The 14,791-nt window shown below is 39.8% G+C and overlaps 2 protein-coding genes across 3 annotated transcripts; both read right to left on the bottom strand.

Moving 5' to 3' along the window:
• Positions 1–574: 574 nt before the first annotated feature.
• LOC124116359 lies at positions 575–4,138 on the bottom strand. The gene is made up of 3 exons (XM_048397763.1): positions 4,038–4,138; positions 1,330–1,572; positions 575–715 (listed from the first exon to the last, which is right to left on the bottom strand). The coding sequence occupies exons 1-3, from the start codon at positions 4,129–4,131 to the stop codon at positions 576–578; spliced, it is 477 nt and encodes a 158-aa protein (XP_048253720.1). The 5' UTR covers positions 4,132–4,138; the 3' UTR covers position 575.
• A 954-nt stretch (positions 4,139–5,092) lies between these two features.
• Positions 5,093–14,242, bottom strand: LOC124116352 (low-density lipoprotein receptor-related protein 12-like). Of its 2 annotated transcripts, none has more exons than XM_046477656.2 (5): positions 14,088–14,242; positions 11,873–12,112; positions 8,277–8,423; positions 6,453–6,691; positions 5,093–5,585 (listed from the first exon to the last, which is right to left on the bottom strand). In XM_046477656.2, exons 1-5 carry the CDS (start codon positions 14,155–14,157, stop codon positions 5,508–5,510), a joined length of 774 nt encoding a protein of 257 aa, XP_046333612.2. In that variant the 5' UTR covers positions 14,158–14,242; the 3' UTR covers positions 5,093–5,507. The 2 variants fall into 2 exon arrangements, with proteins under 2 accessions (XP_046333612.2, XP_046333613.2); XM_046477657.2 differs by having other exon boundaries at positions 6,453–6,547.
• Between the last annotated feature and the right edge of the window lie 549 nt (positions 14,243–14,791).

Raw genomic sequence — 14,791 nt, 5'->3', positions numbered from 1 at the left:
TCTTTTGAGTAATTCTACACAAAACAAGTTGAAGAACATCTACAATTGGAAGGCTGTTTGTTGCAATATCCATAAGTCATGACAGGTTAACCATAATGATGTGAAATAAAAAACGGTCTTTCTTTTCTTTTGAGTAGTATAATTATTAAGAGCAGTGGCCACATTAAAGACGATTATGTATCATTACTATTAAGTTCTTTATGGTATTGACATAGTTCATATGGTTTATATTGTTATTGATGTCTTTGCTCTTTTATGTAAATATCGATAAAGCCAAAACTCCCTGGCAAGAGCAGAGTTACTACGTCTGGAATTTTTGCTTTCACTGAAATGACATTGACAGAATTTCCATTTTTTTTCAGTTTCAACTAAGCAAAGTTAATGAGGAAAACATAAGCAAGTTTTTTTTTCCGGGCGAAATCACACCCTCTACATGTGGGCTCAGTTTAACATCAAATAGCATAAGAGTCAGGGCTAAGGAAATATATAATTTGATCCGCTATTAAAACTCATGCTATGGTTTACATCAACAAATACAAATACTGATTGATTTAAACAATCTGCTCACCGTTGCTTCATGCGTTAAATAACGTCACAAGGATGTCAAACTGCCCGTACTGAGTATAGTTGTCCGTCTCCACCATGACGGTGATCATGTATTCATATGAGGAGTAAGTTGTATTTAAAGGATGGACACCACAGTCACCGTTTTTACCTGTAAGAAACGTAGGGAATTTGAAAGGGATGATGGTAATCATGTCATTAGAAGTGCCAATCGACAAGAGACATTAGACTTATTGATATTATATATATACTTCTAAACATTTGAGGGGGCACGGGTGGCCCAGTCGTCTAAGGCGCCGCGATTCGCTGTGCAGAGTTGCGGCCCTTGGGCAAGCCAGAAACCTATGATTGTGGGTTCGAATCCCAAGGGCTTAAAGTACAGTATAATTATGTCTGTCTGTCTGCCGACTGTCCGCCTGCATGCCGCCCTGTCTGCCTTGAATTATTTTAAAAATCATCAGCCCTGGCGAGAAGTATTAAAGAATAATATATGCAGGGTTAGGGTTAGGGTTAGGGTTAGGGTTGGGGTTAGGTTGCCCTAACAACGGCAAAGCAAGGGTTATTGTATTCGGGCGTAAATCTTTCCGATCTGCTCAACTGAGAAAAGAGGAAAACAGAGGAAACAGCCAGAAAGATAACATTCAATTATCATACAAAAGAAGAATATTATTAATTGTACAGATAATGTTATATCACCACCGAACGACTCAAACCATCTTTGGTATCAATTGCCTTATTTGAATATCATTTAAATGAACCTCTAACCATTTAATCCTCTCTGTGTAATGGTGTCGAATATCTTGACACTGTTGTGGACACAGCCAGTGGACCAGGTTGTATTGAGGTTCCTATAAGTCACCCGCAGTCTGTTACCGGGTTCTGTCTTAAAGACCATGGCACACCTCCAGTTGTACTGAAGGGGTGTGCCTGGGAAGCGATTCATCAGCAGCCGGACGTCCTTCGTCAGGGAGGTAACACTCGAGTCTTCACAATGGTCAGACAGGTAATCTGGCAGTAGGAGAAAATCACATTGACACGTGAAGGTGATCATTATAAGGAGCGTTAAATTTAATTCATGTGCTCTAGGCTCTGGTGCAATCGTGCTTTGACAGCTATAATGGAAAATTGGGTCTTTCAAAGTTTGAGCAATCAGTGGGGCTACTTTGCACTCAAAATCTGACGCAGTAAAGTAATTTTCCTTAAATTGTGACCCTATTCACATTTTATGGCAGGTATGATCTAATTTACGTATAAGAATATCCCCAGCAGGAACCTTCTGCGTTTAAAGCGTCAATTAATCCGGTGGTATAAAAATCTTCATTGCACATGGACCAATTTACTACCAAGGAGATTATCAAAATGTTTGTTCGAGTCAGTTTGTAAGCATCAACATTAAATGCAAAGGGATTATATTATATGAGATTCATATTCAATATATTCCAAGGAATAAATCTGTCATTTTCGATCAAAATACGTTTATTATTATGCCCAGATACACTTTCCATGGAAACTGTGTCAATAGCTGGTTGCATTTATGAATAAATTATTTTGAAATCAAGTTTGGCCATCGTTACCAGTTTAAATACAGGAAGATGACACTTACTGAAAATGAGCCATTATTGAAATGTGAATTCTTCCCTGACTCTCTTCTGTTTGGTCAATAATTGAAGACAGTTTGTGTTACAAGTGGTTAATGGCTTTTGGTTGGTTTGTTGTTTAACGCCGCACTCAGCAATATTACAGCTTTATGACGGCGGTCTGTAAATAATCGAGTCTGGACCAGACAATTCAGTGATTAATGCCATGAGCATCGTTCCACGCAATTTGGATCGATGACATGCATCAACCAAGTCAGCGAGCCTGACCATCCAATCCCGTTAGTCGCCTTTTACGACAAGCATAGTCACCTTATACGGCACGCATGGGTTGCTGAAGACCTATTCTACCCCGGAATCTTCACGGGTCAGTGGTTAATGAGTGAGTTGGGTTTAAAGCCGATTTGATCAGTATTTCAGTTATATCACATGTCAGCATGATAGTACGATTCCGACTATATCATGAGCATGTGTTTATGATCTTTATCAAATAGTCATGATACCAGGTGTCCGTGAAAAGATGTGCGTATCCTGCTCCATCGGTGGCATCCGTCACAAACACATGCAAAGGCAAGTCAATGGAAACACGGGAACATAAGGTCAGAGTCAAATTAAGGAATTGCATTGGACACCATTTTTGTCATTTTTTTTGAAAGCTTCACTGAGGCCTTGAATGTTGTAACCTTGATCAAACAACTTTTGAGCAAGAGTCATATGACGCTCTTTGAAATCTTGGTAGGAAGAACATGCTCGATTTTATCTCAAAAGTTGCGAAATCTAATATTCCAGTCACCAAAGGCCGGAGCTGCTGGAATATTGGTCGACATGAAGTGTGTGTGTGTGTGTGTGTGTGTGTGTGGGGGGGGGGGGGTTGACTATTGAAAAGTTGAAGCCATCACTCTTGTCATACAGTCTTGTGGAGAGTGTTTTGTCATTCTGAATCTTTATGCATGGATCTACACATGAAACAGATAGGGAGGTCTCTCTGGTCTCCTTTGTTTTAAATTCAGGTGGGTAAATCAGTGGAAGGGAATTGGCAATTTGATTGTTATTGAACAATATCAGATCATATACCTGAAGCTTAAGTCAAACTTCTTGGTCATATCACCTTGTTTTGATTTTGCCAATCCGAGGAGAAATTCCGATTAATATGCACGAAGAAACAGATCCGCAAAAAGGGGAGCATAATTGGTGCCCATGGGGATGCTACTTCTTGCCCTAATGTCTTACCCCCAAAATGTACCTAGATGTTACCAATGAGGAAGTCCTAGAATTTCACTTTTTTTTCACAGTAAACTTTCATTTTTTCTTTCATTTTTTATACAAATTGTCCTGAACGCCCGAGGTTATGCAGATCTTATTACAGTTCGCCGCTTTGATAAAACATAATCAGGGCGAAGTTTGGATTCGACACCAACGTTCTTAAATTCCTGGCGACCCGTGAAGATCCGGGATGGAATAGGTCTTCAGCCTGCCGTAAAAGGCGACTATATGCTTGTCGTGATAGGCGACTAACGGGATCCGGTGGTCAGACTCGCTGACTTGGTTGATGCATGTCATCGTATCCCAATTGCGTGGATCGATGCTGATGATGTCAATCACTGGATTGTCTGGTCCAAACTCGATTATTTACAGACCGCCGTTACATAGCTGGAGTATTGCTGAGTGCGGCGTTAAAGAACAAACTAACAAGCAAACAAACAAACAAATTCCTGGCAGACTCGAGGTACTCAACTCATAACGAATGGCGGCGCTGTTGCAACGAGGCCACCCATGTTTGTATTTGAAGTGTTTGTATTTGAAGTGTTTGTATTTGAAGTGTTGTATTTGAAGTGTTTGTATTTGAAGTGTTGTATTTGAATACTGTCTAGTACTTACAGACGGCTGGCTGGTATCTGTAGGCACCCACCAGACATAGAGATAACACAAACCAAACAAAACAGATAGACGCCATGGTGTACTGAGATGACATTCAACAGAAGATGTCACAGTGTTATCACCTTGACGTGTAACATGACACGTTGGTAGGTGCAATGTCAGCATCAACACAAGTGACAAGTCAGACCAGATACGATCGATAAATACGTGTGAGTGAGTGAGTGAGTGAGTGATTTCATGCAGCTTTTAACATATCACGGCAGCCATCTTAATGTAGGAGGAAAGCCCGAAGTGATGCAGGTCTCAGACGTTTACCACTTCGGTGAAACCCACGAGCACGGGTATGGTGCTGACAAACCTAGAAACATGATCAGGGAAACCTAAGGGAGGTAACTCTGCTCTGCGAATTGCGTTGCCATAGACAACTGTACCCTCTGTTTGAATCATTAATTATTATGTGATGGTGTTACATTTCTGGTACAAAGAATATAGACTTTATCTTAGCAATCATACTTGAGATACCAGCCACTTTCATTTTTAAAAAAATCCCAACTTTGCGTTAAGCATAGTACTTAAAACGTTCAGACCAAACACGTTTTTTTCACACTGGGTGTAGATAAATTACAAATTGTAATGTATCATCATTCCCGTGTCCTCTCCGTTGCCAAAAAACGAAAAGCGAAAAGTTAAAATTTGGTAAAGGATTTTATTTTTAAAAAAGAACGAATTTACAAAACAAAAGGCATATACATTGATTCAAGGTTAGAAACGTTGCCATGACATCGAACTATTGACATGAAGCATACATTGCCAATATTGTACATACATATTACAACCCCTGCAGATCCTGGTTAGAATAGGTCTTCAGCAACCCATGCTTGTCGTATGAGGAGACTAATGGGATCGGGGGTTGGTGGTGGGGGGTGGTGGGGTGGTGGGTGGTTGTAGTGGGGGGTGGGGGTGGGGGGGGGGGGGGGGGGGGGGCGATGGTGGTCATTCAGACTCGCCTACTTGGTTGATGCATGTCACCATATCCCGGTTACGTTGATCGATGCTCATGTCAGTCACTAGATTGTTTGGTTCGGACTCGACTATTTACAGAGCACCGTTATGTAGTTGGAATATTGCTGAGTACGGCGGTAAACAACAAACAAACAAACAAACAGACACATTACAAAAAGATGAAAATATTGATTTAACATAAGTTTGATTACTCGGTGGCTTTGTTGCATGTCATCGTATCCCAATTACGTAGATCGATGCTTGTGATGTCAGTTACTGGATTGTCTGGTCCAGATCCGAGTCATCATAGGGAACCGTCATACAGCTGGACTATTGCTGAGCGCGGCGTTTTAAACAACAAACATCGATACACAATAGTTCCTATAACATGTCCTGTGATGTTGTACATGTCCTGATGCGATAGTCATTCACGTTGATGTCGTCCAAGTGGTCGTGTTCCAGATAGAACTACTTCCGGTACGACGGCTGTTTCCTATACTGGATATCGCCTAAGTAGCCCCTATTGGTGAACTTGATAGGCCGGAGCTGTTGTGTTAATAGGATTAGTTGACAACAACAACAATGACGATGATGATGATGATGATGATTGATGATGATGATGATGATTGCTTAACCATAGTTATTGGATACATCTGAGATGATTTAGAAAATATTTTCCGAAGTACTGATCAAGCTTTAATGTAGGACCATTAACCATAGTTGCGGGTGCGCGGTTTATCCATGGACAACAGATGCTGAACTTGTCGTTAAAAAACTGTAAACTTGTCACAGTTTAATGCTGAGGATCTCATTGAAATAATATTGATGAGATAGATAATACGTGTTAGAATCTATTTTGATTTTTATAACGTATATTTGCCAGGTTGACAAACCCTCTTGTGGTCTACTTTTGAAAATTACAATCAATGCTGCAGTTGATATTATTATTTTGGTCCGCCTTTATTTAAGTGAGACTGACATAGTCTCGTACCCAGTCCTTTTATACGATATCCTCTTACAAATACACAAACTCTGTACATATCTATTGACAATATTGTTGAAGCTTTAAAATTAAATGAAAAATACACAAAAAAGATTATTTAGTAAATCAGTTAAGGATAATTTCTTGATGACTAAATGAAACAATCACGAGAGTTCGAAGAAATTCGTTTGTATTTAAAGGTATTGTGTGAGAAAACCACGGATTAGGACTAAATACGGAAAATTTCCCGTCACGCTAAAACTAGGACGACATTGTAAGCCTTGTTTTCGATCTAAGCAGCGTTTTAAAACGGCACTCGATGATTACCTCTGAGGCCCCGTGGTCCCGATCGGAGAGTGAAGCTCTGTTTAACAATTCATGTTTTGTTGCGGTCTATCGACTGTGCTTGTGTTGCATGTAGGAATGCTTACCTCATCAAGTCTCCGATAGTTGGTACTCTTGGATCGTCCAATGATGGCAAGGGATACGCATACAGCAAAGAATAGCAACACTCCAACGACGATGCCTGTAATGGCAGCTCCACTTATGGTATCACTACATCCATCAATCTCATCACTGTCGTCGCCGCAGTCGTCGAAGCCATTGCAGGTTAAAAACTTGTTGATGCAGCGGTTGTTGTTGCATAAATAACGACTACTTAAACAAGTATCTGGATAATAATAATAATAATAATAATAATAATAATAATAACAACAACAATAACAACAACAATAATAATAATAATAATAATAATAATAATAATAATAATAATAATAATAATTATGAAAATAATAAGTTGATATCATAACGGGATCGGGTGGTCAGGCTCGCTGACTTGGTTAATGCATGTCATCGATCCCAATTGGTTGGAAAGATGCTCATGACATTAATCACTGGATTGTCTGGTCCAGACTCGATTATTTACAGACCGCCGTCATATAGCTGGAATATTGCTGAGTGCGGCGTTAAACAACAAACCAACAACAGCATATAACAAGATGGCCACTATCAACTTAATCTCAATGGCCTGGAAGTATGTCGAGTCCATTATGTTTGTTTGTTTGTTGTTTAATGTCGCACTCGGCAATATTCCAGGTATATGACGGCGGTCGATAAATCATCGAGTCTGGACCAGATAAACCAGAGATTGACATCATAAGCATCGATCTAGACAATTGGGATACGATGACGTGCATGAAATGAGTCACCGAGCCTGATCACATGATCTCGTTAGTCGCCACTTGCGAAAGCATGGGTTGCTGAAAACAATTCTGACCCGTACCGTCACGGGTGTATCCATTCTGAATATACATTATTGCTTTACTGAGGCTAATTAAACTGCGTAAATATATGGATAGAATTTCTATATATATTATGCTGAAGTGTGTGACACAATCCTTGAGCTTCAAGTTCTCAATCCGTAAACAGTTGGTTGATTGGTTAATTGAGTCTGGACAAGACAATCAAGTGATTGAAATCATGAGTATCGATCCATGCAATTGGGAATCGATGACATGCATCAACCAAGTCTGCGAGCCTGACCACCCGATCCGGTTAGTCGCCTCTTACAACAAGCAAAAATGGGTTGCTGAAGACCTGTTCTACCATTACGCTTATCTGTTCGAAAAGTATCTGATATCATCACTATTTCATTGTGATTCATAAACACATGCTACTGATATGGTCGGAACCGGACAATGGACTCCGCTTTCAGCAGAGATTTGTGATACTTTTGGAAAGGATATGTCCCTTCTAACATCATGATCTTTTGGCCTTTGGGGCTTCCTCAAATATCATAAAGACTTGAAAACTGCTGCAAAATGACGTTAAGCCCCAAGTCACTATGGTGCACACAGTCTTTGAATACTCCTGAGTGCAATGCTGTTTGTTTAATCTGGTAGAAACTAAAGGTACTTGTACTCAACATTTGTTTGTTTGTTTGGCTGTTGTTTAACGCCACACGCAGCAATATTCCAGCCATTTGAAGGCAGTCTGCAAATAATCGAGTCTGGACCTGACAATCCAGTGATTGACATGAGCAATGGGGATATGGTGACATGCATGAAGCACGTCACCCGATCCCGTTAATCACCTCTTACGACAAGCACAGACGCCTTTTACGGCAAGCATGGGTTGCGGAAGCCCCATTCTAATCCGGATCCTCACGGATCACTTGTACTCAACAGCCCGTCCTTATCACTGTGCAGTATTCTTACATTTTGATATTACGTTCTTGTGTATCATTAAAGTCTTACGGTTTATGGCCATATTGAAGGACGTGACAAGGATGTCAAATTGACCAATCTGGGTAGTATCATCTGTCCGGAACTTGAGTGTGACAGCGTCTCCCTGGGTAGTGTAGCTCCTATTGGACATTGTAGACCCACACTCCCCGTGCATCCCTACAACACACATGCATAGAACATACAACACTTACATTAAAATACATAGAACGAATTATACATAGAACATACAACACTTAGAACATACATTAAAATACACAGAACGAATTATACATAGAACATACAACACTTAGAACATACATTAAAATACACAGAACGAATAATACATAGAACATACAACACTTAGAACATACATTAAAATACACAGAACGAATAATACATAGAACATACAACACTTAGAACATACATTAAAATACACAGAACGAATAATACATAGAACATACAACACTTACAACATACATTAAAATACACAGAACGAATAATACATAGAACATACAACACTTAGAACATACATTAAAATACACAGAACGAATAATACATAGAACATACAACACTTAGAACATACATTAAACTACACAGAACGAATTATACATAGAACATACAACACTTAGAACATACATTAAAATACACAGAACGAATAATACATAGAACATACAACACTTAGAACATACATTAAAATACACAGAACGAATAATACATAGAACATACAACACTTAGAACATACATTAAACTACACAGAACGAATTATACATAGAACATACAACACTTAGAACATACATTAAAATACACAGAACGAATAATACATAGAACATACAACACTTAGAACATACATTAAAATACACAGAACGAATAATACATAGAACATACAACACTTAGAACATACATTAAAATACACAGAACGAATAATACATAGAACATACAACACTTACAACATACATTAAAATACACAGAACGAATAATACATAGAACATACAACACTTAGAACATACATTAAAATACACAGAACGAATAATACATAGAACGTACAACACTTAGAACATACATTAAAATACACAGAACGAATAATACATAGAACATACAACACTTAGAACATACATTAAAATACACAGAACGAATTATACATAGAACATACAACACTTAGAACATACATTAAAATACACAGAACGAATAATACATTGAACATACAACACTTAGAACATACATTAAACTACACAGAACGAATAATACATAGAACATACAACACTTAGAACATACATTAAAATACACAGAACGAATAATACATAGAACATACAACACTTAGAACATACATTAAAATACACAGAACGAATAATACATAGAACATACAACACTTAGAACATACATTAAAATACACAGAACGAATTATACATAGAACATACAACACTTAGAACATACATTAAAATACACAGAACGAATTATACATAGAACATACAACACTTAGAACATACATTAAAATACACAGAACGAATAATACATAGAACATACATTACGAGACGACTGCAGACGAAAACATGAATGTATAACATTGCAAAAAAACGTTGAGGGTATTTTGTTTCGAGATGAAACTACAGAAAAATACACCAACGTCTTGCAATGAAAGTGATTTATTTGGCAAGAACATTTCCGAACAAATCAAGATCCCGAACACAACATTGTGACAGTCATGAAAAACGTGACATCGGACAGCATGCCAGAGTCACAATTGTCACTACTCGGTTGTCACAATTGTCACCGACTCGGTTGTTAGCAGACCCATGTTGTTTTCTTGGAGCCAAACGCTCAAAGACCGCTTTATTGAACACATTTAATTATTAAGGAAGCAACAACATTGATCAAGAAGATGAACATGAGCACTCATCAGAATATTGTTGCCCAAACGCTGCATCTTTCTCAATCTCTCATCTGCAGATTGTGGGTCCGATACCAACAAACACATTACGTCAATGATCGACGCCTTTCTAGACGCCCAAAGGCAGCAACTCCAGCCCAGGACATTTCAGTCAGAACGATGACGTTAAGAAATCGGTTGCAGACTGGCACTCAGATAAGGGACCTGTTGCTGAAGCCAACTGGTGTAAGAGCACATGCCCAGACGGTGCCAAATCGTCTGCGCTGATGACATTTGCTTGCACGACTGCACGTCATTTGAATCAGAGGCGTCAGCGGTGTAGGGAACGTCAACACTGGGTTAATCGACGTTGGGCCAACGCCATGTTTTCTGGCGAATCGTGGTTCACTCTCGTTCACTCGCGTTTTATGGACCTTACAGCATGGGAGTCAATAACGGTATTTGGTGGTATCACAATGACTGGCCGAACTGCGCCAAATATTGTCCATGCCCGAGTCACATGTCAATACTATCAGGACAACACTGCACCACTCGGGGTACAATTTGCACAACATCTTTCAAGATGATGATGCACATGCTTATCGTGCTAGCATTGTGACCAAATTCCTCCAACAGCAATACATCAATGCCATGGCATGACCAGCACTCAGTCCTGACCTTTCCCCCATTTAACACGTCTGGGACGTCATTGGCAGACGTCTACGTCAGCGTCAAAATCCATCACAACTCTCAATGAACTCGATGTTGTCAAGCTAATGGTCGTCATCAGAGCATACCGCGAAGAATACGTGCATGTCTGGCCAACATCTCAAATCTCAAATTTGACCCCAAAACCTCTTTAACGACCATGTGCGCAACACCAACCATTAGAAATCATAAGATCTCATCGCCAACTCCCCAGCAGATATGATCATATCATATCATTTCCATTTGCCAAAACCATATATAACAGAAGATATCTCTTCATGACTGTATTTTCCCCCTACTTCTTTGGCATAGTATATATACATTTTCGGAGTCTATTGGCAGCAGCTATAGTATTACAAATGCCATCTACTGCCCCAAATGCTTATCGTCAGCTCAACATAAGATCACATGTATTTATAGGGATATTACCTTGATTAAACACTTGCCTTTTAATGACATTTTTGTGAGTGGCGGTGCTACCGGTAGGGCAGTACATCCTTACCTTTTCGCGGACAACTTGTGTCATCACTGGTTTTTAGTGATCCATTCATATACTTTTCACTGATGTTTTACGGCCAAGTTGTTTTGGGGGATAATCGAGACTGTTTTTTCTCTGACTATTCCAGCTATATGACGGCGGTCTGTAAACAATCAAGTCTGGAGCAGACAATCAAGTGATTAATATCGTGAACATCGATCCACGCAATTGGGACCGATGACATGCATCAACCAGGTCACCGAGCCTGACCACCCGATCCCGTTAGTCGCCTTTTACGGCAAGCATGGGTTGCTGAAGATCTATTCTGCCCCGGATCTTCACGGGTCTGACTCTGACGTTGTACATTTACAGGCATGTCTGCGGCATATGACCTAAAAAGGAAACCTAAAGACAAAATATTTGCTGAATTTCAATGAAACCCACTGCCACTGCCATAGTACCCCATCCCATCTCCTCTATTGAAGATGAAATTCTCTTGTTAAGTTCGTTATCATTAGGATAACAATGTAAGTATCTTGCAAATGTGTCATGGTATATGATAACATTAGATCTAACCATTCAAAGCTGTCTCCTTGTCAGTATCCATTATTGTCAAGCTGTTTTGGGTGCAGCTGGATGTTGATACTGTGTTGAGACTTCTGACGCCGACAAGGAGAAGGTCACCTGCTACATCTGTCTTGACGGTGCTGGTACACAACCAATTGTAGCGCAGATGGACATTAGGGTGGAGGGTTAGTTGGAATCTCACGTCCTTCGTCATTCTGGTTGTTTTGTTGCATTCGTCGTCAAGGTAGTCTGTGATAACATTATTTCAAGATTTTATACTGTTTTTGTTTGAGACACCGCTTTCAGCTATATTCCTGCCATATGATGGCAGCCTGAAATTGATCGAGTCGACCAGACGAACAGGTGATGGATAATATTAGCAACGTCCCCCAATATTCCAGCTGACGGCGGTCTGTAAATAATCGATCTGGACGAGACAATCCAGTGATTGACATCATTTGCATTGATCCACGCAATTGGGATCGATGACATGCATCAACCAAGTCAGCGAGCCTGACCATCCGTTAGTCGCCTCTTACGACAAGCACAGTAGCCATTTACGGCACGCATGGGTTGCTGAAGACCTATTCTACCCCGGATCTTCACGGGTCTAAAACCATTTTGAGTTAACCACAGTAAAATGTTGCGGTAATGAAGGAGTCGGATGTTTTTCTTATTTTCTTATCACACGTCATAATAATAGACTACTGTTCATAAATAATATGGCACTGGGAGGATCCCGGGTTAGAAGAGGTCCCCAGCAACCTACATACGTTTGCTGTGATTGAAGTGAGTGAGTGAGTGAGTATGGTTTTACGCCGCTTTTAGCAATATTCCAGCAATATCACGGCGGGGGACACCAGAAATGGGCTTCACACATTGTACCCATGTCGGGAATCGAACCCGGGTCTTCGGCGTGACGAGCGAACACTTTCACCACTAGGCTACCCGACCGCCCCTGTTCATGAAGACTTTACGGATAGGTATTCAAGCTCGGTGACATTTTGATGCCATATGTGATCCCAATTGCGTAGATCGTCGTCACGATCTCAATGTGGAGATTGTCTGGTTCAGTCTCGAATGTTTACAGGCCGCTGTCACTGTCTGTCTGGCTAGAATATTGATGAATGAGGCATTAAAAACACACGGTACAATACAAAATATCACAAATAATATGTAAATTCATAGGTGTTTTAAAAAAACCCAAACACTGCAGGACATAGTTCAATGCTTTTATCATTCACAAATGATGTTCTATTTGTATATGATATGTCAATGATATATGTAATTAAATAAGATAGCTACGCGATAAATCTTAAAGAGTGAGTGAATACGGTTTTCCGCCGCTTTTAGCAATATTCCAGCAATATCACGGCGGGGGACACCAGAAATGGGCTTCACACATTGTACCCATGTCGGGAATCGAACCCGGGTCCTCGACGTGACGAGCGAACGATTTAACCACTAGGCTACCCGACCGCCCCTAAATCTTAAAGAATAATGACGAACGAAGCGTGGTATATGTCACGATAAAACATTGTTCTGTCATGACGTCATGTCTGGAGATTCGAACATATGCTCGTAACTTGATGACGTCGCGTATTGGACGACGTTATTGTTGAGTGGGGACTGCCTGATGAGTTGCTTCCCAAAGATGTAGCAGGGCAACGCAGATAAACGCAATGGCAGAATGATCGCATCCAAAAGCGGGAGAGATATGACAATCGGTTTTGGGAGAAAAGGTACAGATAATCGACGTGAGGATTGGGAGAATATGCGGGAAATACCCACCTGTGCATAAAATGGACTTGTCCGACATTGCCGAGGTCGGATTCTATTAAGGGAGTCATTATTATTTGAATACGGGTAAATATTATTAAAGCGTGTTCATTTTATCATTATCCTTAAAGAGGCTATGCATAATGTTGATATCTCATATAAGAAAAAAACGACTCGTGGTCGTTGTACAATAAAACACTACAGGGAGAATAAACCACTCGGGCGGCGGCCCTCATGGTTTATTCTCCCTGCAGTGTTTTATTGTGCGATACACCACTCCCACTCCTTTATTTCTTAAATAACACGTTTTTTTGTGCTGAATCGAGTTTTTTAACGATCTGAATGACCAATGACAGGATCATCGTAGTATACGTGTTAGAAATAGAATTTGTCATGAACATTTCAGTAACGACCAGTTTTGTCAGTGTTCACAATATGTACTCACAAACGGTAGGTGCAGAGCTATCATCAAGCCTCAAACACAAAAGAACGACGGTGACTTTGAGTAAACTCATTGCAGCTGTATCAAGTCAATAGCAGAAGAGGTGTACAGCACAGGTGCATCAACGTGCATCAATGTGCATGTTTAAGAATTTTGAGTTTTCATGTGGTACACAGATAGCTATCAGGACCAACTGATCAAATGTCAAGGGGGCAGTATGCGATAAGAGATTAGCGACATTTCGATGCAGATTCTTATACCGTTATCTATCAAACATTTTTCAACGCAAACACCAGTTTTTAAAAAAAATCCTGCTATAATAATGCTATTCACCTGATGAAGGAGTAAGCATATACTCCGAAACGTTATGTTCCTCACGATAAAGAAGTTGACATCCATAAATTCTCTTCCCTATCATAATGCTGTCATTAAATATTCTTTTTGACATGGATACTTGATTTATGTACTAGCATATACTTATGTAGTGGTTTGATAAAGATCACTGTGACACTGGTTTTATCACAGCTGATGTGTGTACACGTACATGTACTTGGTTGAGAAACACATACAATCTACATGTATGGAGGGATGTTCTGATTAGTGTGCCCATTGATAATAATATGAAGTTCATTAATGCACTCCTACAAAACGGATTATTATATACGCATTTGCATTAGACACATATACAATTCCCACGTCATTTTAAT

This window comes from Haliotis rufescens, unplaced genomic scaffold, assembly GCF_023055435.1.
Source record: "Haliotis rufescens isolate VD_foot unplaced genomic scaffold, xgHalRufe1.0.p SCAF_17, whole genome shotgun sequence".
In the NCBI taxonomy this organism is placed as follows: Eukaryota; Metazoa; Mollusca; class Gastropoda; order Lepetellida; family Haliotidae; genus Haliotis; species Haliotis rufescens.
Note: the sequence above shows the minus strand (reverse complement) of the source record. Positions and strands in the feature narration are given on the sequence as shown.

What these genes read in the sequence shown, in the direction of transcription:
- LOC124116352 (XM_046477656.2), bottom strand. Translation starts at nt 14,157, where the DNA reads ATGAGTTTACTCAAAGTCACCGTCGTTCTTTTGTGTTTGAGGCTTGAT. An exon ending in TAGCTCTGCACCTACCGTTT is followed by an intron (nt 12,113 to 14,087) that starts GTGAGTACATAT and finishes ATGTTATCACAG; the next exon opens with ACTACCTTGACGACGAATGC. An exon ending in CTTCAATATGGCCATAAACC is followed by an intron (nt 6,692 to 8,276) that starts GTAAGACTTTAA and finishes ATTATTATCCAG; the next exon opens with ATACTTGTTTAAGTAGTCGT.
- LOC124116359 (XM_048397763.1), bottom strand. Translation starts at nt 4,131, where the DNA reads ATGTCATCTCAGTACACCATGGCGTCTATCTGTTTTGTTTGGTTTGTG. An exon ending in CAGATACCAGCCAGCCGTCT is followed by an intron (nt 1,573 to 4,037) that starts GTAAGTACTAGA and finishes TCCTACTGCCAG; the next exon opens with ATTACCTGTCTGACCATTGT. An exon ending in TACACAGAGAGGATTAAATG is followed by an intron (nt 716 to 1,329) that starts GTTAGAGGTTCA and finishes CGTTTCTTACAG; the next exon opens with GTAAAAACGGTGACTGTGGT.